We start from the raw sequence: 21,200 nt of genomic DNA, 5'->3' as shown, positions 1-21,200 counted from the left end.
TTTTTAAACTTTGTCACAGTCTTTGTGAGTTCATGAGTGAAACTGCTCAGTGTGTCTGCAAATGTCCACTTTTGCTGTAGTCATCCACAACTGGATCTTGTAATAATCTCTCTGTCTGATCTACTCCAGAGATCTCTGAGCCTTGGGAGGAGGCAGTGTGATACAGATGCATTTAGAGTGGAGTTGAGCCTTCTGCAGTCTCTGAGTTTCTACACCATGACCAATTGTGTTTTCTATTGCAGAAGAAGTTTCTCTGATGACACTCGAGAGTCACTAATCTATGGGTATAAAAATAAATCACCAGGAGTCATTTTAATGCTGTGCTCATTGAGCAAATAATAGTATTACTTTCTCCCCTAGGACTCATAGGCTATCTTGCCCCAGGTTCTTAGCCCCAATAATGGTGCCATGTATGAATTTCAACTCGTGGAGCACCCCTTAAAATTCAGTCAGAAGGTGGTTAGTTACTCTCCCATGTGGGCATGTCTTTTCAGACCAGTTACTACTGTATGTCACTGGACTCACAGCCAAGTAAGACTGATGCCTACTCTTCTCCTTTGGTTGTGTGAATAGTAGCTTTCAGCACTATGAAAGCTAGCCAGCAGGCAATGAAGCCTCTAGTGGACTAGTACCTTGATTTCTTTGTGTTCTGAAACTCAGGAATACCATATAAAACAAATAATGATTTAGTCTACCAAACAAATAATGGAAATGGTCTACATCTTTTGGAGCTGTTGGCTAGCCAGATCTCACAGGGCCACAAACATTTCAGGCTATCTACAATCCTCTTCATCACCCTCCAAAACTTGGCGCTGAGACCCAACTGCTGATAGATAAGCTAATTTGCTGTTCCTCCCCTCCTCATGGCCACTGTCTATTCCTAACCTGGTGACTCCAAGGCCTCCCAGCTGCTCCCTGCTTCTGCCTTCAACACTTCCTGTCTGTTCTGAGCACCTCAACAAGCAGTTCATACTGAAGTCGAACCAAGCTACCTAAGTGCTCAGAACGCTGTAATGGTGAAGAGTCCTGACCCGGGTGAGCCCACTGATCTCCATGGCCAACTCCAGCCTTTAACACCAGACCTGTGCCTTCCTTCTGCCCCTGAACAGACCAGCTCAGGCACTATACTCCTGCTGTGGGGTCTTTGTACTTGAGTTTTCACCCGTTTGAGAAACATTTTCCCCCAGGTAACACCAGTCTAGCTCCCTTCAGTAGCTGTCCTTCCTCAAATCATTCCCTAATGAGATTTGTTTTTCTAAAACAATGGATAGGGATTCATAATCTAAGAGCACAACCAAAATTTACTTATATGACTATGTATGTTCTATTGCTTCAGAAGTCTATTTTAGAACCATTTTTGGTTATTTGATCTCAGTATCACACACACACTCACACTTCCATGTTTCAGAGTCTGTTTGGGGATTGTTATTATTTGTTTTGGATTCCAGTGTCCACGGAAGCCCAGTTGTGATCACTGTCCATTCCTCTCACAGGGTGGTCTCAGTGCTCAAGCTTTCGTCCGGGTAGAGGTGGAGGATGTGAATGATAATCGCCCCGTTTTTAATCCATCGACTTATGTGACAAGCATTAGTGGCCAGACCCTGCCAGGCACTGAGATCGTCAACGTTCTCGCCAGTGACAGCGATTCTGGCGTGTATGGAACAGTGGCTTATGAACTCATCCCAGGAGACTTGGCCTCCCTCTTCACCATTGACTCCATTACAGGTATGTAATCTAGAGACAGCTTTACTTTCTGTTAGTAAGCATCTTAACTAGGTAACAGCCCAAATAATGAGAAGTCCAGAATCCACAACTGTATGTTTGAAACAGGCTTGTGCTTTGTTAGTCAAGACCTGGACGAGTCTCACCTCTGTTCACCAAGATCATGGGCTTTTTAGAGACCTGTTTCATAATAGTGTCCATCATCGATGTTGGAAAGTCAGTCATTCTTTTTATTTCCCAAACACAGTAGCTGTTCATCTTCCAAAGAACCCAGTGGTCTGAGTTTTCTAGAAATAAATATTTAAGTATTACTTTCTCTTTCCTATGTTTGTTGTCACCAAAATAATGTTTGGAATATTTAGATATAAGCCATAAGATTTCAAGTAACACTGGAAATAATTGTAGATATTCTGGCTCCAAAATAAGGATACCAGCCAAGCCAAAGACTTTGTTTTTTTCACATTTCTTTATCTGATCTGAGAAATGGGGAGAATGCATTTTGTACTTTAATAGTGTGTTGTGTGTGTGTGCACAGGCTAGTTAACCTTCTTGAGGATATTCTATCATGGCAGCCAGGTACCAGGGTAGACATTGTACGTTGTCTTATTTGTGATGAACGTAGATATGACATGCCAATCATGGTCTGCACAGGAAATGCAGTGCACTTAGTGTGCCCTTCCGCCCAGCTCCACTGCATAGTCACTCTTTCTGGCTGCAAGGTGCACCCCTCTCTGACTTGTGACATGAGATGTTTACCCTGTGGTCTTTCCAAGGCAAAACTTCCCTTGCTCAAAATAATTCAGTGACGTGGCCCCCTTAACATTTCAAAGATCAGAGGAACATACTTTGGTAGGAAATTAGTCTGCTTATCTCTGCTTTTTCAAAATTCATCTTAACTGAGAACCTTAACTGCCTGTCATACTGAGGCCCACAGGGCAGTAATATTGCCAAAAATATATGTCAGCCATAATCAGGAGATGCTATCTAAGAGCGTTTAGTGAACTGTTTTTAAAGGACAGCACACTCATCAATTCGGTTCCCCCGAGAAGAGCTTGAAGAATGAGCTGTTACACATTCTGTTCACAGAAGAGACTTCCCTGTGGGCCACGGTCAGCCCTGTGCCTCCCTTCCTGGCACCCTCTACATAGCAAATGCCATTACTAATCACAGCAAGCACTTTATGTGGGTCATTATCTAGGGACACATCAGAGGGATTTTCTTCTTTTTTTTTTCTTTTTAAGCAAAGACCAAATTTGTAATGGAAGTAGCCTTGGGTTACTGTTGTTGGCAGCTCTGATGGTTGTGTGTTTGGGTGGAAGACATTTCTCAGGCAAACAGCATTTGGAATTTGGTTGCACTTAATCCCAAATTGTAAGTAATCCAGGAGGGCTGGTGATGTTTTGTCTTAACCTTTAGAGAATGGAGCAGTGTCATTGCTAGCTGTGGGAAAAAGTCACCGAGGGAATATGCAGTCTCCAACCTGCACCACTGTGTTACAGAAGTTCCTATGGTGAAACTGAGAAGTTGCTGTGTGCATCCAGAATACCAGGAGGTTTCCTGTGTCTATGTCCATTGTGAAATGCTGATATCAAGCTAGTTACTCCTGCCACCTCAAATACTCCTAGTCTTTTGTAGTCAGCACAATTAAGATCAGCCTTAAAGCAGCTGCATCTTCACATTATCATTAATTATAGTTACTGTCTTATATAATAGATATTCTGTGATTTCATCCTGCCTGAGTGTACAAAATGCCATTTAATTGGATCCTTCGTTCTTCCTCACCCTTAGCCTCTGGCGACTTCCATCCTGCTCTCAGCTTCTGGGAAACTGACTTTTACTTTTGACTTCCACAGGGAGACCAGGGAGTGTTTGTCTTTTTGCCCATGGCACTTTTTCACTTAACGTTGTGTCTTCCAGGACATCCATGTTTACAGAAATAATAGAGCGTCATTTGAAAGGCTAACTATCCAGTGCGTACCTGCACGACAGTTTCCTCACCCATGCATTCCTGATCCTTTTATCCATTCCACATCCTGGTTACCATGAAAAATGCCACATTGAAAACATCAGGGGCAGGTGTCTATTTGGCATACTGATTTTACTTTCACTGAACACATACCCAGAAGTGGAATTGCTACTTCTGACTTTATGGACTCTCCATATGTTTTTTTTCTGCAATGGCCCTATACCATACCCTATAAACAGATATTCTGAAAGAAGAGAAGGTGTAGTACTAAAATATGGTTATTCTTTTATGGAGTCATTGTGTTTTAGCAACTTTTTTTTTACCATAAAGCCCATCTATACCAAAGCTAGTAGTAATACACAATCCTGAGACATTGTCTCTGTCAGTAAATATTCGTGAAATAAATGAATAGATGACACCAGAAATAATTGGAAAGTGATTTGAATTCTTACTGCAATCTTCTAAGGGCTGGCATGGGAATTCATTTAAAATCCTCCCTGTGACAGCATGGTCAGGAACCCTTGTACCTTCCATTTCTTTTAGGACTCTCAACCTGCGTGAAGATTCAGTTTTTCTCTTCTCTCTTTGTCTCTGGCTTCATTTCTTTTCCAGGGTGGAGACCACTCTGTTTTCAATGGAGATTTTTCAATTTAATCCTTGCACCCTTGGTCACAATTCTCCCTTTGGGGACTGAGTTCTTACTTAGGTGGGCAGAGGGGAGATAGGTATGTCGTGGAAAACTTCTGAGACTCAGTGAGTCCATGTGCATGATCACTGCTCCCTGACAGACTCACCCATCTCTGAAGGACTCCCCCTCTCTTTTCTTTAGTCCCATTCATCCTTTATGTGAATGGTTTTTTTTGTACCATGCACAATATTTAAAAGCTTGCTTAATTTGTGTTGGAGGTTTACGTTTTGCTAAAAAGAGGAGGTTAGTCATTGATCTGCTTGTGCCACACCCAAGACCCATGCACTGAAAAGAGAGCGCATACTTACTGTGGTCTCCGGGGAAGAGAAATGGTTTGAAGGGAGCTGGATACGGGTGTGACAGTGTCACGGTTGCCTGCTCTTGGGGGTTTAATCTTCCTGTTCTGTTTCTGGTTTTCTGTGTTTGTTGCTCATTCAAAGGACAGTTTTGGAGACTGCATCCAGGCACGAGGAGAGAGATACTGGCTGGAGCCTTCTCTGCTCTTTTTCTTAGTCCACTGGCTTGCTTTGATGTGGGCGAGAAGCAGACCACTCTGTTTTGAGTTTTAAGAGGAAAACACAAGAAGCAGATTTATTAATAGCTCCCCCTCTCATGTATTTTTATTCTATTTATAACTTACACATAGCTATTTTCATTCTGTTTAAATCGGTTTTAACAGTGTGTGTGTGTGTGTGTGTGTGTCTGTGTGTGTGTGTGTGTGTGTGTGTGTGTGTGCTGTATACATGGCCATATGTGGAGGTCAGAGAATAGTTGTAAAACACTATTCTCTCCTTTCACCCTGTGGGGTCCAGGGATCCAATTCAGATTTTCACGTACGGCTGCAAATACCCAGTCAAACCATCTTGAGACTGAAGGTGAAGTCTTTGAAAGCCTCCAGTTTGTGATGATCCTCCTGCCTCTGCCTCTTTAGCATAATTTTCCACCTGGCATGTGCCACCATGACCAGCAGCCTCCATTTTTGAAGTGCTTCTCATAGTAGCATAAATAGCCTTCACTTATCTTTGATTTTTGTCTTATTTACTTAATTATTTTTCACTGAAGGCAATTTAATTCCAATTTAGTGCCTATAACCTTGGGCTATATGTGCAAAGAGCAAAGAGGCTCTTGGGAGCTTTCTGGCTGCTAGGTCAGTGAGAGACACTGTCTCAAAATACTAAGATGGAGAATACACACACACACACACACACACACACACACACACACACAGGTAGCTCATCTATTTAAGACAGAAAAATGGAAACAAGATCAACACATTCACAGTGTTTAATGTACCAGACACTGGCCTACATGTGCCTTGTACATGGGTGAATGACACAGGCAGACATTTCTCTCAATGGTGCTTACAGGAATAGATTTATGCTATCCAGCCTAAGTTTGGTTGTAGTATATACAAAAAGTTCAAGCTTCGCTCCACAGAAAATAAATAATCGAATGGGTAGCCATCTGCCGGCCCAGGGCAGCAGTTCCCCAGTGTGAGTGCAGTGTGTGGTGTGCATGAATTGTGAGGACTCTAATATAGAGGATCAGTAATGTAGCAAGGCTGTTTTTCTTTGTTTCCAGAGCAGATTCTTTCTTAATGTGAGCTCTTTGCTCAGATTTCTTACCATGTAATGATTCTCATAATTCTCCATGACTGCCACTCTCCTGCGCTTAACATTTGATGTTCTGCTGTGTAGTTAATAAATTAATACCATACCTCGCTTTATAAGGGATGTGAGCCTGCTCATGCCAAATAAATGACTTTCCTCGTACATGCAAGCAGAATCTGAAATTAATCATGAGCACCTAATGAGTAAATGTTACTTTCAAAGGAAACAAATGAATGTTAGAGAATGTTCTCATGAGTGCTTTCAGAATGAGAACACAGACTCACAAAAATGGAAAGATCTCCACACATCCGTTGCCTCACTGAACAAAGGAAGGAAATAAACTAGAAAGTATCTGGTGATGTACCCAAAGGTGGAAATAGGCAATGTATGTGTCTTAGTTAGGGTTTCAATTGCTGTGAAGAGACACCGTGACCACAGCAATTCTTATAAAGGAAAACATTTAATTTGTGTAGCTTACAGTTTCAGAGGTTTAGTCTACTCTCATCATCGCGGGAAATATGGTGGCATTCATGCAGACATGGTGCTGAAGAGGGAATTGAAAGCTCTACATCTTGATTCAAAGTCAACAGGACCTGAACTGTGACACTGGGCATAGCTTGAGCATAGGACCTCAAAGCCTACCCCAAACAAGGCCACAACTCCTGATAATGCCACTCCCTTTGGGAGCCATTTTTTCAAACTACCACAATATGGAAAATGTGGTTAAGATCATGTCTCACACAGTATTTTAAACATCTTTTTCGTTTACTGCCTTCTTGAGAATTTTTTAAGCAAATTTAGTAGATGAGCATATTTTATGTCCATGTGCAAATTAGGAATTCAGCTCCACTATTATCTGACTTACTCACAGGCACAGTAATAAACCTGACACTTGGTTTTCTTACTCAACTTTCATTCTTATGTTCTTTCTATCACTGGTACTGTTGTTAAGCTGAAGGAACAAAGGTAAAATACTCTTATTCAAGTAAATATAGTTAAGAACAATTTCTTAACATAACTTCCTATACAAGCCTGTATAGTAGTGACCCACAGGTTATTTTGTAACCAGGATTTTTCACCATGCTTAACAATATTTTCTTTTCTAAAATATTGAAAGTTAATATCGCTTAGCTAGTTATTGCATGCACTTAAAATTATATAGCAGATTCAGTTGAAAGACAATCTTCTCTTTAGAGTTTTTCACTATTCTGTAAATACAAAACCCATTTCAACTTAATAAGTGACAATTTTAAAAATAAAAATGTTACATTATGAAGAGCATGGACAAATGACAATGGAGCTAAGGACTTGCATGGGTCCTGATTCCAGGCAACTTTAGGTAGAGAGAGTTTATTTGCCATACAGTTCTAGATCACAGAACATTACTGAGTAGTCAGAACTCATATCCATATGCACAGTCAAAACACACTCTTGCTTGTTTGATTGCTTGTTTTCAGCTAACTTTGTCTTGTATTGTTCAGGATTCCCCAAGGAGGGGATAGTGATTCTGACAAGGATCTGTCTCTTTCCATGGCAACTAAAAATCAACAGTGCCACAGAGACATGCTCACTGATCTAGGTGATTCCTCACTAAGGCTCTCTTCGAAGATGATTCTAGGTTGTGACAAGTTGAGAATGAAATCAGATCAGCACAGTATGTAAATCTAAATACTTATTAAAACAAGATAACCAGTGATCTGTACATTTATCAGTATCTGTTTTTCAAGGTTGAAGTTGGTCCTTGTACCAATAGCTAACAATGATTTGTAAGGGTCATAAAAATGGGAGTCAATTAATCACTGTGCTTTAAAGTATTAAGATACAGTATTACAGATTTCAAGCTGATAAATGTATTTGCTAAGAGAGCTATTAATTTATGATTTTACTACTTAGTTTGTAAAGTACACACAATTACATTTTATGTGTGACACATATATTAGATATAGATGTTTTCTGGCCTTTAAACTTTTAGAAGAATTAATCTTATTTGTGAACGTTGACTTCAGGGGATGGAGACAGTTCGTTGGCAAAGTGCTTGCTGCCAAGCATGAGGAAGGACCCGAATTGCATCTTCAGCACCCATGCAAAAACTGGGCATAGTTATGTGCACCTCTAGTCCCAGCACTGGGGAGGTGGAGACAGGAGGATTCTTGGGACTCAGTGGCCAGTCGGTTTAGACAGATGAGCTCCAGGTTCAACAAAACACTCTATCTCACAATAGATGGAGAAGCAATGGTTGAAGATACCCATCACTGAGCTGAAGACTCCATGTATATCTACAAAAATGTCAAGTGACATTCTGTCTTTCTGTCTGTCTGTCTGTCTCTCTCTCTGTCTCTCTGTCTCTCTGTCTCCCCCCGCCCCACACATGCTGGATTCAAATTCCACTTTCTCTTTGTCAGCTATGCTCCAGTTACAGCTGAACAAAATGAAGGTTAAACTCAAACTTCTGACTTCCCTAGATTTCTAGGTCCTTTTGGATTTGCATTTTAAAAGAAAGCACACATTTGAAATGTTTAGTATTTTCTCCTCTTTCAAGTGATGAATGTTCATTCATCAAAAATGTCCAAGCCCCAGTTATGCATATCTTATGGTTGTCTCCTTCTTGCTGACCTCAGCTGGCTCCTCTTTTGGTCAGCACATTAAAAACAAACAAAAAACTTTCTGTGGGTCAAAGAATCATTGTTTTGCTTTTTGTTTTCTCATTTGTTTTTGGAGTGCAGATACTGGGGTTGAACCCAGGTCCTTGAATGTGCCCTGCCCCTGTTGCATTCCCAGTCACTCTGCCTCATTAAGGGGACTGTACGTGTTTTCCACAAGAAAGAAGAATCTCCATGTGCTAAACACAATCACAATGGCGACAATGCAGCAAAATCTGGAGTAACCATGTAAGGTGTTATGGGTCAGACAGAACAAGGGCTGTGGCACTTACAGGACAGGTGTGGCATATTCTGGAAAACCTAATGATTTCAGAGAATCAGATCTGGGGGTGGACAAGCCTAGGTAGGTATTTATAACAAGCATTCAAAATGTTAAGTTTGAACTGTAAATTTAACAACAAATCCTGCATTCTACAGGAATTGTGAATGTTATGTGGGTTGTATGAAGGAGAGTCATCTTGTTAAAGGTACAGAAGGGTGGCAGACTGGAAGGGAAAGATTGATAGTTTTGATGGAGCTGCTTTTGAGTTATGGCTTGCTCTGGTGTGAGAACCTGCACCTTATTGACTATTTGGAGAATATAGTACATGTTCCCTGAGTTAACAGCAAGGTTCACAGAAGACTCACGTCTGGCTGTCTTCTGAGAAATCTGAAGGGAAAAAAAAATGCCTGGTAACAGAATGAATCACTTCTGAAGCAGAGACAATGCATCTTCCAGGAGCTTGTAGGAATAAGCAGAGATTTATGCTTCCCCTGGATTCAGCTGATTCTGAGAGAGAAACCTGGTGTTGTTTTTAGGTTCTATCTTTTCAGGATCACAGGGTATGCCTTCAGTTCTTCAGGAGAAGAGAAGCAGTAACAATCATTACAGTTGAAGATGCTATCTTGAAAGTCCTTCCCATGTCCATTGAGTTATAGCTTGGTCCACAGCCTGGGTGCTACTGGGAGATGTTAGAACTTCTAAGAGACAAGACTTAAGGGGAGGTGAGGGGATCTTGGATCAGCATCCACTATTCTTTCTCTTTCTCTGCTTCCTCTGTTATGTGCTGTTATTGTAGTGGACTGTCTCCCCACAGGGCCCAAAACAACAGGGTTAAGGGTCCAACATTCTGTTGCCTACACTCTCCATGTCAGATAGGATTGTCTTCTGCCCTTGTCAACACAGGAAGCTCACAAGGAGACATAACACAACTTAGGAGATGTAATCACCAGTTGAGCTTCCTCACATGTGACCGGTATTGAGCCAAAACTATGATCCAAAACAAACCCTTTTTAGGTTGATTCTCTTGAGTATTTGTTATAATAATTGGAAGTAGACTAACACAGTCCCTGGAAAAAAACAAGTTTTGGACAACTGCACAGTCTAAGAAGTCTTTCTGCTAGGTCAGTATGACAGTGCTGTCAGGAAAGAGCTTCCTCATTGCCCTTTTCCTCCTCTCCCCTTGATTCAGTCATGGATGGTTCAGAAACTTCTGTTAGTGTGGTGTGGGGGGAGGGGGAGGATAAGAGCTAATCCAAGAGAACAAGAAGGAGCCAACACCTTGGCATGGAACATGCTTCCTACCAAAACTTCACAGTAAGGCTAAAGTGCTGATGTCCTTTATGCTTTATTAAGTTAAGACAATAATGACCCTGAGTAGCAGAAGGGATTTTATTAATAACTGGTTGGTTGTGACTACTGAAGTCATTGGAGCTTCTAGAATCTTCACTTTGGGACAGAGGAAGTGCAGTCAATTGCCCCAAATAAATTTAGATAAGAGGGGGAAAGTCAATTTATGATTGCATCTCATGGGCTATGTTTTGTCTACTTACGTTCTACGCTACAAATGAAGCCCACCTGATAAGGACAGTGTGGCAAGGGAAGGCTGGATGCTCCATTGAGTGGGCAGCTTATGGAAAAAGGCAGTGACAGAGTGACATAAGCCTGGTTATTGCCAGAGTTAAGGTACGAGGTGATGGTTTGGATCAGTTACATGATGTGACTAGACTGATATGTGTGGCTGACACTGGCAGTAGTGTGCTTGGTTGATTACGGGAGTGGAAAACCCAGATACTATAATAATCCAGGTATAATAAAGATTGTCCATAAGAAGAAAGTAGTCGGACAGAGCAGAAGTAACTAATAATTGGAGAATATTTTAGAAGCATCATTTCTTCCGCGTGTGTTTGTGAACCTGTGTGTACAAGTGCATGTTCATGTGTATGCTCATGTGTGCACAGATGTGTATACATGTATGTGTATACATGTAGAGGTCAGAGGTTTCCATCCCGTGTCTTCTGTAACTCCTCACCGTGTTTTTTGAGCCAAGGTCTCTCGCTGACACTGGAACTTGCTGATTTTCATAGACTGGCTAAGCTCTTGTGCCTGTTTCTGCCAGCACTAGGAGTATGTGCTTTCCCATGTGGGCGCCGAGATGCTGAACATCGCTGAGTGGACCATCTCCACAACCCTCCTGTTCTTCCTTACAAGGAATGCATGACTGAATTAATTCTGAAATTTTTGTCTTAACTGAGCATTTGTCTGTTTCCTTAGGTCATTTCCTGTTTAAATCAATCACTGTTTCTCAAATTCATTCATACTTACATATTTCTTCATTCTTTTTCTTTTTAAACCATGAGCTTGGATCTTTATCTGAGAGAACTCTTTGAACCCTAACAAAGAAGGTGGGTTCCTCTAGAAACTTCTTGTGTCTTGCCTTAAGGAAATATCAGTCCTCATTGAATTCCCTCTCTGTCTCTCTATCTTTCTCTGTGTCTGTCTTCTCTGTCTGTCTGTCTGTCTGTCTGTCTGTCTGTCTGTCTGTCTGCCTGCCTGTCTCTCTCTCTCTCACACACACAGACACACACAAACACAAACACATACACACATGCATCCTCTTTCTCCATGGAACCCCAGGTATCTCATATGTCTGGCCTATGCTGCACCACTGAGGTCATCCTCCCTTCCTCTCTCTGTCTCTCTCTCTCCCTCCCTCCCCCCCTCTCTCTCTCTCACACACACACACACACACACACACACACACACACACACTGTGGAACCCCAGGCACCCTGTATGTCTGGCCTATGCTGCATGTCTGAGGTCATCCCCAATGCTATGTCTGTACCACTTAAAATTTTTTCTTGTCTTCAATTTTTCCACATTATCTGTATTGTTAATCCAGACTTCAGATTAATTCAAGAGCTGTTTCATATTCAGGAATTCTCAAAAGAAATGTTTACCACGTCTAGCACTGAGTTTCCCATCAAACAGTTCCTTTGCAGTCCCTGGAGATGAAGTAATTTATTTCTATTTCATCTTTCAACTGAAATTTTGTGGAATAATTTTATCAGACAGATTCTGGACAGGCTTTCAATCTCTGGCCTGTTCTACAGAAGACTGTGGTCTGGTCCTCTGCCCACTGAACACCACCGGGTCATTAAGGGGAAAGCTCCCTTAAGGTTACTAGGATTTGGCAGATTATTCAAGTCAAGGCTCAATTCAGTATGTTGCTTAATGTCTCCTGACGTGGCCTAATTTTTAGCCTTTTTTATTGTTGACTTATTATTTCAGAGACTTATCATGTTCACATTTTACAAACCAATTGTTTTTGTGAAGGGAGTCTGAGGACCAATGCAGAAAGAGAAGTTCCCCACTAAGGTTCTTCTTGGTAGTCTTCAATGTCCTGTGGCTTTCTTATTTCTTGTTTCATGTGAGTGGTAGTTAATGTCATGAGATGTGGTAAGGCTGTAGCTGAGAAGTTCTGCATCTGCAGACATTTTGGGCATGTGCAGTGAAGGCGGTGGGATTCTGTCTTCAGAGTCTGGCTCTGACAGATTCCAGGTCTTATGCCTCCTGCGATTGGAGGGATGGTAATCCACCTCTCCCATGATGCCACACTTAGCTGATTGAGGATGAAGGAAGCTGTTGCTCATAATGTCAGCTTTATTGGTTTTGAATAGGCTCCACATTTAGTGGTCAGTGGCGATGATCTGGGGTATAGGATGGCTGTATAGAAAGCCCATATGAAAAGCAAGGGGTTAATGTAATGGATGGCAGTAATGTCCCTTTTATTTCTGCATATACATAGGGTTCTTTACAATGTGTGTGTGAGTTTCAATATTCCATGTTGAGGTAGCCGGTACTGTGATTAAATTCTATGACAAGCATAACTCAGAGAAATAGTAAATGTCTAAAAGCAGCCTATGCTGCCATTAAAGGTTCGACAACCAAAGCATCAGTCAAGGAGAAATCCTTATGAAAGTAGAATTTTCCACCTCAGTCATGGGGAGTTTTCCAGTTTCAAGGTGAACACACTGATGTCTTGTAGTTTAGAACTGCATTCCTCTAAGTCACCAACTCTGACATAAAGATGAACATTGCCATGTGGTTTCTACAACTCCTCCCATTCTTCCCACCACATCCTCCTCGCGGCCCACCCACTGACAAATGGGATTGTTTACTGCCATTCCCTGAGCAGAGGGCTCGCCAAGGACACACTTCAGGGAAACCTTCCCTTCCTCGCCCACTTCATTTTCTATTGTCCACATTTCCCGCTCCCGCTGGTGTCCACGGGTCATGCTGAACAGGGCGAACCCGGTGTCCACGGGTAGTGCTGAACAGGACGTACCCCTCACAATAGATGGCGGTGTCCTCGACTTCCATGCCAGCATGTTCTCACTGGAACCCTGAAGTTTTGCCAGAGGTAGCACTCTTCTTGAAATCTCTCCGTCCCTGCAGCTTTTCAAGCATTTCCCCTGAGGTTTGGTGTTTTCTAGTAATTATTTCTTCTTCTTCCTCTTTATCTTCTTTTTTTTAAAGTTAATTTCTTAAATCTTGACCTTTTGTAAGCCTCATATTTTTAATGATCACTAATCTTATTTTTGGTAAAAATAAAAGGCTAAAATAAGATTATAAGAGTTCCATGTCATTATCTATCTGAATTTAGCATTGTAAATTTACTTTCCAATATATAAATGTATGTGTTCATACACTGTTGGGAGAAACCAATATTTATTTACTTACACATTTTTTGAGACAGAACCTCATGGTATTACAGGCTGGCCTAAAATTCATGGTGTTCCTGATAAGTACATACATGCATCACCATTTACCACTAAGACTGATGTTTAAAATATAGATACTCAACATTACATTGAAGTGTAAATTATAACATCGTTTTATCTTGCTAAAGTTTTGGAATTGCTTACATACAGAGATGGACAAGATTGGTTACACAGTTTAAAACTAGACCTCTTAAAAAGGTCAAAATAACTGATTTAGAGGAGATCTTTAGAATGTGAGTCAAGGTCACTATATACCAAGGTATTAATTCTATTTTGTGTGTTTGGGAAGCACCATCTGCCTACGAGTCAAATCACCCACAAAACAGAGGTAGTTGGATGTGTAACTTTACATTGAGGTTGAAAAGCAAAGAGAATTTTCAAGTTTTTCTTTTTTTAAAACTAAGTAGGTAACTTCTTTGTGAAGGGATGTTTTCAAATACTTTCATTAAAATTGTCTATCTATCATCTATTTATCATATCTGTGTGTGTGTGTGTGTGTGTGTGAGTGAGTGTATCTGTGTGTCTGTGTGTATACATGGGTGCAGGTGTTCTATAGACAGCAGAAGAGGAAGTCAAATCCTCTGGGATTGGAAAGTACAGTTGACTATTCTGCCTGGTGTGGGCACAAGTGAACCAAACTCTGGAATAGCAGGAAGTCTTCTTGCCTGCAGCGCCACCTCTCAGCCTGTCAAATGATTTCTAGGGCCTCTAATGCTGGGCGTCACATATTTAAAGTAAGCCATAGTATCTGACCAAATCCTTGTTAAGATAAAGTTGAAGCAATTCAGAATAAAATATTTCTGGGCTGTGAACAGTTTCCTTAAAAGGTTGTTACTGAACCTTTGCTATGCCCTGAAAGCCCATGTGAAAAGCAAGGAGTTAATGTAACAGATGACAGCAATAGCACTTTCATTTCTATGCATATATAGGGTCCTTTACAATGTGTCTGGGAGTTTCGGTGTTCTACACTGAGGTAAATTGGGAGTGCCCATAACTCTGCTTCATGAATAGATGCCGTCTGAGCTCCATAGAAGTTCAGCAAGTGGATGCCATTAGTATTCTGTGTCTCCCAGGGTCACTCAGATGCTCAGGGAGTGTGGTGACCTGTCTCCTGTGAGATGGCATCAGTTCATTCTGTCACAATGGAAGCCTTCAGATGGACAGAATCCATCCTCTGGGCTCGAGCAAAGACAGTCAAGACAAGATTTTGTTTGTCACCATTCTGCACAGATATACTGGCATTAGTTATGCATTGTCTAATGTTGTGTTCTTTTTCTAGAGCATCAAATAAACCAGCCTTCTGTTTTATTATTCTAACAGCATCTGGCATCTGTCAGTTATCGTGTTGTTTATTTTTTGGAAAGTAATTATAGCAGCACTAAAATGCACATATGAGTCAGCATTTGCTTACAACTGCCACACGCATAAATACACACAAGTTTCTCCTTGAAGACTGTAATTTTCTCTAGCCACTGAACCCCAAATAGACAAGAAAGCACAACAATAATGGAATCATGGTTTTATTATGTATATTTAATCTTATTTTTGAATATTTTAAAAATAGTTTGTACCCATTGTCAGAATGTTCCTATGAGGGAGGAGGTAAATTATATGCTTTATATAAGAATATAGATCTCTAGTCTATTAATAATAATGAATATCATTAAGTAAAATCTCTAGAGGGTTACTAGTTCCATACCAGGCCCAACAGACCAAATCCACGTGAAGTCACACAAGATGTCTTCTTGAATAATGTCAAGAGAAAATTCAAAACCCAATCCATGAATCAGACAAGTTTAGTCAATGTCATAGCGAATTATCTTTTGCTGTAATCTTTATAAGAAAAGTAGCTTTGAAATGGCCCATCACTTGTTCTCTTCTTTCTTCCGCCCCTTTCTGTCTATAAAGTCAATTTCCTCTGGTTGGCTCATTGAGACTAATTTAACCATGAGATGTGACCTGGTTCTAGAGCCCATATTGCCCATTTTAACCATTTTCCCTGAATGTATTATATGATGTACTCAATCAGAAGGTAATCCACAGAAGAAAAGGAGCCTATACAAGATCATTCAAGTCAAGCCAAGACTCTTTATCATCAAAGACTATGCTTCACAGTTACTTACTACCTGAGTTGGCTTGTTAGGACTGCTGTAAAAAAATACCACAGACCAAGTGACCTTAAATAACAGCATGGTATTGACTCATAGTTCTGGAGGCCAGAATTCTAAAACTAAGATGTTTATGGGCTTGATGCCTGTGGAGTCTGAGAACTGTTTTCTCTCTCCAAGACAGCTTCCAGTAGCTGCTAACAATCCTTGGCTCCCAGCAGCACACCTCCCACATTGTCTTCATCTCTGTGTGGCCTTCTTTACATTTGACTCTTCTTGGGATATGTTGGTATAAGGAGGGCCCTTAAGGCCTCCTTCAAAATGTTTCGTTGTGACTTGGTAGGCACGTTGTGAGGACAAATGGGTCCCTGGTCAGCTCTTGGAGCCAATATCCTACACACTCTTTCTCACAGGATTTCACCAAATATTGATGTTACTCTGTTTGTCTCACTTGTCCCTTTCCGGAGAAGTTTTAATTAATCACTCATCATAAATGATCCTATTTCTTGAGCTACATGGAATTATTCACCTTAGGATAGAGGGAAGAGAGCTGGTGTTGTATGTAGCATGGAGTCAGTTTATGTCAGGCCAATGCTAAACCATGTGTTGCAGATGCTGTCTGATTGAATCTCACAGCATATCCGCACACTAAACGGTGTCCTTCTACAGTTCGTTTATAGGTGGTAAACAGATTCTGAAGGTTTGCATAATTGACAAAACAAAGATTTGAAGGCAGCTATGTCTGAGAATGAGAACTGTCTCTAAGGTCTTTTATTATTCCATAAACCCAAAAGAATGGGTTTCTTGCCTTGCTTCTATGAATCAGCTCCCCATGTGGAAAATGTCTAAGACGCCAGGTCTATTCAGAGTCTGGTTCTGTTCAGGTTTAATCAAAATCACCCTCAAGCAGACCTTGTGCTGAGAACATAAAATTAGCATATAGAATAAAAAATCTCACATTCTTAGCATTTGAAGGCAAGGATAAAAGAGCATCACAAACTTCATTCAGTTGTATTTGGAGTGCTGAATGCAAGAGAAACATGGATATTTTAAAACTCATGGAATGAACTCATGCTCTGGGCATATCATAGTAGTTAAACTGGTCAGTTAGCTTGCACAGAAATATATTTCATGAGCCATCTTAAGCAAGTTCACAAGATTCGGATTCATATGAACCTCAAGTCAGATAGTTTCATTAAGAATCAAAGTATTTTTAGTGTTTGGTTTTGTGACAGAAAAGTTTTCTATGTTTAAATATCCCATATTAAGTAGCAGGGAAAGGTTTTTAAATGCACGTGATTTAGATTGAATATGAGGATGTTCTTTTTGATGGGTGCCTAGGAGTTAATTGACAAATAGTCATTTCAACAGCAGAGAGTCTCCTCTTGACCAGTAACTGGTCTTAAAAGGAGGCAATTAAATAAGTAAATGACTTTTGCATGTCTCTGGACTGTCATCTAAATGAAGGGTTACATTGGATTCTGTTTGGTGACCTCTTAGAGTATTCTATAAATGAGGAGATTCCAGGTACAAGACCTTAAAAGTAATTGTATGTATAGATTAAATTATCTCACATGATTCCAATATAAGATTGAATTTTTGAGTTGAACAAAGTGGTTATGGGGTAGTTGTCTTCCATGATTTATTGATTTTTAAGTATAACAAAGTAAGGGCTACAGGAAACCTTTTACTAACATCAGGGTCTCTGGAACTAACTTGAGTTTTTGAGCTGCTTATTCTGTTCTTTTACGTGTTGTGTTGTTACTGTAAACTCTTACTTTTAAAAGGAGTTTAAGCATTTTAGACCTTACTCTTCTGTCATTGGTTTTATGTTTGTGATTCAAGCGATGAAATTCTTACTCCCAATAGGATGGTATTAGGAGGTGGGATCTTCAAGGTTAGTTATATTTCACTGATGTCTTCATTGATGGAGCTCCCATGATGGGATCAGAACCTACTACAGTCAACCTCAATTATCACTTTGGTAAGAATGAGAGTCACTAGGTACGTGTGCCTCTGGGGGTGACTATATGGGGGTTATCTTGTTACGGTTAATTGAGGCAGAAAGACCTATTGTACAGTTCTCCAGTTTGGGATTCTGAACTGCAGCAAAGGACAAAGTGAGCACGATATCACATCCATTGCTTTCTTCTTTCTGAATGCATGCAATGTGACCATGGATCTTCTGTTCTTCCATCTCTGCCTTGAAGGAAAGTACCCTGAACTATATATTTCATCACATTATAGAAAAACAACTAAGACAATGTCTTCAGAAAAGAAAGGGACCAAAGCCCAGTTTCTCTGACATGGAGGATGCAATAAGAAAGACAGCTAACTGCAAACTTGACAAGAAAGAGCTTACCAGACAGGGGTCTGTGTTGCCTTGGTGGTGAGCTTTCCAGCCTCCAGATCTGTGAGAAGTAAATTTCTATCATTCAGGCTTCCTGTGACACATTGTTTTTGTTGTAGCAGTTCATACTGACTGATGCATCTTCTTTTTGCAATCTTTTGGGTAGTCTCAATTTAAAGGAAGAAGGATTATTTTGATCATGATTTGAGACCACATCCATCAAACAGGGGAAGGAATGATAGTGGGGTGGCTCAGACTGTGGCAGCACGTGCTCAAGACTGCTTGCGGGGTGGCTCAGACTGTGGCAGCACGTGCTCAAGACTGCTTGCGGGGTGGCTCAGACTGTGGCAGCACATGCTCAAGACTGCTGGCTCGTATCTTCACGGAACAGACAGCAGAGAAAGGGTGATAACTGGCAAAGCATTGTAAACCTAAAGGGCAGCCTCCCTAGGTCCACTTTTCCAAGTTAGACTCCAATTCCCAAAGGTTCTGCAGCCTTCCAAACAGTGCCAGGCTAGAATAATGAAGCAATTTATATTCTGTTACTTTAAAAACTATCTGTGGAATGATTTTTGAGGGCTTTGGCAGACTAGAAAATAAAGATGAAGACATTCTACACCTTGAACTGGTATAATCTTATTATCACTTGTGCATCAGTAAACCAGGAGGTGGAAGAAAATAGAGGTGTTCTATTATTACAATAACTTTCTGAGAGACATGGGGTCAAGGAATTAAATTTTTTTTGAAAATCAGGGTGTTTATTTTTGATTAAACAATTAATTACTTTATTACTTTATTTTTTTATTTATTCATTTTGACACAGTATTTCATATGTCCCAGGCTGGCCTCTAACTCCTTCAGTATCTTTTCTCATTTCATTTCTGTGACTGGGATAAAATACCCTGTCAAAAAGCAACATATGTGAGGGAATTTATTTGGCCTACAGCGATGGTTATAGATTGTGGGCTATGCAGTTGTAGGTCCACTACTATAAGGAAGTCAGGGCAGGGACTTGAAGCATTTAGTCATATCAACATCCCATAACAGAAGAGAATAAATACATGCATGTATGCCCAGTGCTCAGCCACCTTTCCCTGCTCATGTACATTTCACGGCCCCAAACCTGAGAATGGTGCTGTCCACTTTCAGGCTGGTCCTTCCTGTGTCAGTCAAGACAGTTCCCCAAAGACATGCCCACAGTTGAGCCTGATCTAGCTAATCCCTCATGGACGCTCTGTTCCTAGATGATCCAAGGTATTATAAACTTGGCAAAACTAATCATCACAGTAGCTGAGAATGGCTTTGAATTTCTGGTTTTTAGGATTCTCACACCTGGGCAGGCTGTGATCACCCTAGACATGTGTTAGCTCCACATTAGAACAAGCGAGACTTTTACCTTGTTATTCCGTCACCTGGAGTTGTTATCACAACAGTAAGACTAAAAAAGGGGCAGCATAAATTCTTCTGATGAGTTGAGATGTCCACAAAATATCTTATGATTGAACTCTAGAAAATTACTACTTGGAAGAATTTGGGCATCATTTTACAAGCATATTCAAAATTCTTTCTTGTAAAATAGATGTGTCAATTGAAATTATTCAGTGAAACATCCAATACTATGTGAAAAGATTTATTACAAGAAATTGGCTCATGCAGTTATGGGGGCTGACAGCTCCCATTTGAGGTATGTCCGCTAATTGGATAAGATATACTTACATGCTAGAGACAATGCTATTGTATTCTGTCTTTGGTTTTGAATGTTACTCTCATCTCCAAACACTGTATGACACATACCCAGAATACTGATAATGAAATGGGAGAACCAAAGACCCAGTCAAGTGGACACACAAAATTAAGCATGACTTTATGGACCAGATACTTCCATCAATACTCATTGCATACTACCTATTCACTGATTTTTCCTTTATCTACCCAGGCATTATTTACCTAGCATCAGCTCTCAGCCATTTGGAAGCTACCACACTTTTTCTGATGGTCTGTGCTCGAGATGGGGGTGGACTCACAGCTGCCACTAATGCTGGTGTCACCATCCACATCCTGCAAACCACACTGGCTCCTGCGGAGTTTGAAAGGCCTAAGTACACATTCTCAGTTTATGAAGACGTGCCAGAAGACACCCTAGTTGGGACAGTGAAGGCAAGAGAGTCCTTGAGTAAGTGCCTTATTATTATTATAATTATTATTATTATTTGGTTTTATGAGGCAGGGTTTCTCTGTATTGTTTTGGAGGCTATCTGTCCAGCCTGGCCTCGAACTCACAGAGATCCGCCTGCCTCTGCCTCCCGAGTGCTGGGATTAAAGGCATGTGCCACCACCGCCCAGCAGTGCTGAATTCTTAATGCTGCCCCCAAGTTCATTACTGTAAAATTCCTATTTTGTCAGGCCATGCCATCTTTAAGTATTTCCTTAAACCCACACACAATGAATGGGAGCGCACAGTTCTGGGTATGCTTACTGTACTTTCATCATTGTCACCTATTTTACAGCTTTTTTTCATATTTTTTATTTAACTTTTTACACATGTCACTTTCCATTCCCTCTCCCTCCCCTCCTCTCCACCCCCAATCCTCCCAACCCCTCACCCCCACTCCATCCTACCTCTGCTCCCCAGGGAGGGCAAGGGCTTCCATGAGGGATTTTTAGAGTCTGTCACATCATCCCAGGAATGGCACAGGTCCTCCCCCATGTGTCCAGGCTGAGAGAGCATCCCTCCACGTGGTATGGGTTCCCAGAGTCCATCAGTATGCCAGGAATAAATACTGTTCTAGTCTCCAAGGTCCCACAGATTGCCAAGGCCTCCTCTCTGTCACCCAGGTTCTGTAGGAGGGATGTCTGGATCAGTCCCATGCTGGCCTCTCAGTCATCAGTCTGGGGTCCGTGCGTTCCCCCTTGTTTAGATCAGCTACCTCTGTGGGTTTCGCCAGCCTGATCTTGATTCCTTTGGTCATCACTCCTCTTTGTAACTGGGTTCCAGGAGTTCAATACTGTATTTTACAGTTTTTGATAGATAAAGGATAGGCATTTTAAAAGG

At 41.0% G+C, this 21,200-nt stretch overlaps 1 protein-coding gene across 1 annotated transcript in view; it reads left to right on the top strand.

The window, feature by feature from the left end:
- Positions 1 to 21,200, top strand: part of Dchs2 (dachsous cadherin-related 2) — a 223,668-nt gene that overhangs the window by 115,562 nt on the left and 86,906 nt on the right. Inside the window, exons 3-4 of the mRNA XM_040752593.1 lie at positions 1,494 to 1,725; positions 20,085 to 20,321. Coding sequence (XP_040608527.1) covers positions 1,494 to 1,725; positions 20,085 to 20,321 — 469 coding nt within the window. The remainder of the gene's footprint in view (positions 1 to 1,493; positions 1,726 to 20,084; positions 20,322 to 21,200) is intronic.

The sequence above is a fragment of the Mesocricetus auratus genome, unplaced genomic scaffold, assembly GCF_017639785.1.
Source record: "Mesocricetus auratus isolate SY011 unplaced genomic scaffold, BCM_Maur_2.0 Super-Scaffold_100009, whole genome shotgun sequence".
NCBI classification, from domain to species: Eukaryota; Metazoa; Chordata; class Mammalia; order Rodentia; family Cricetidae; genus Mesocricetus; species Mesocricetus auratus.
This window is presented reverse-complemented; position numbering and strand designations above follow the sequence as displayed.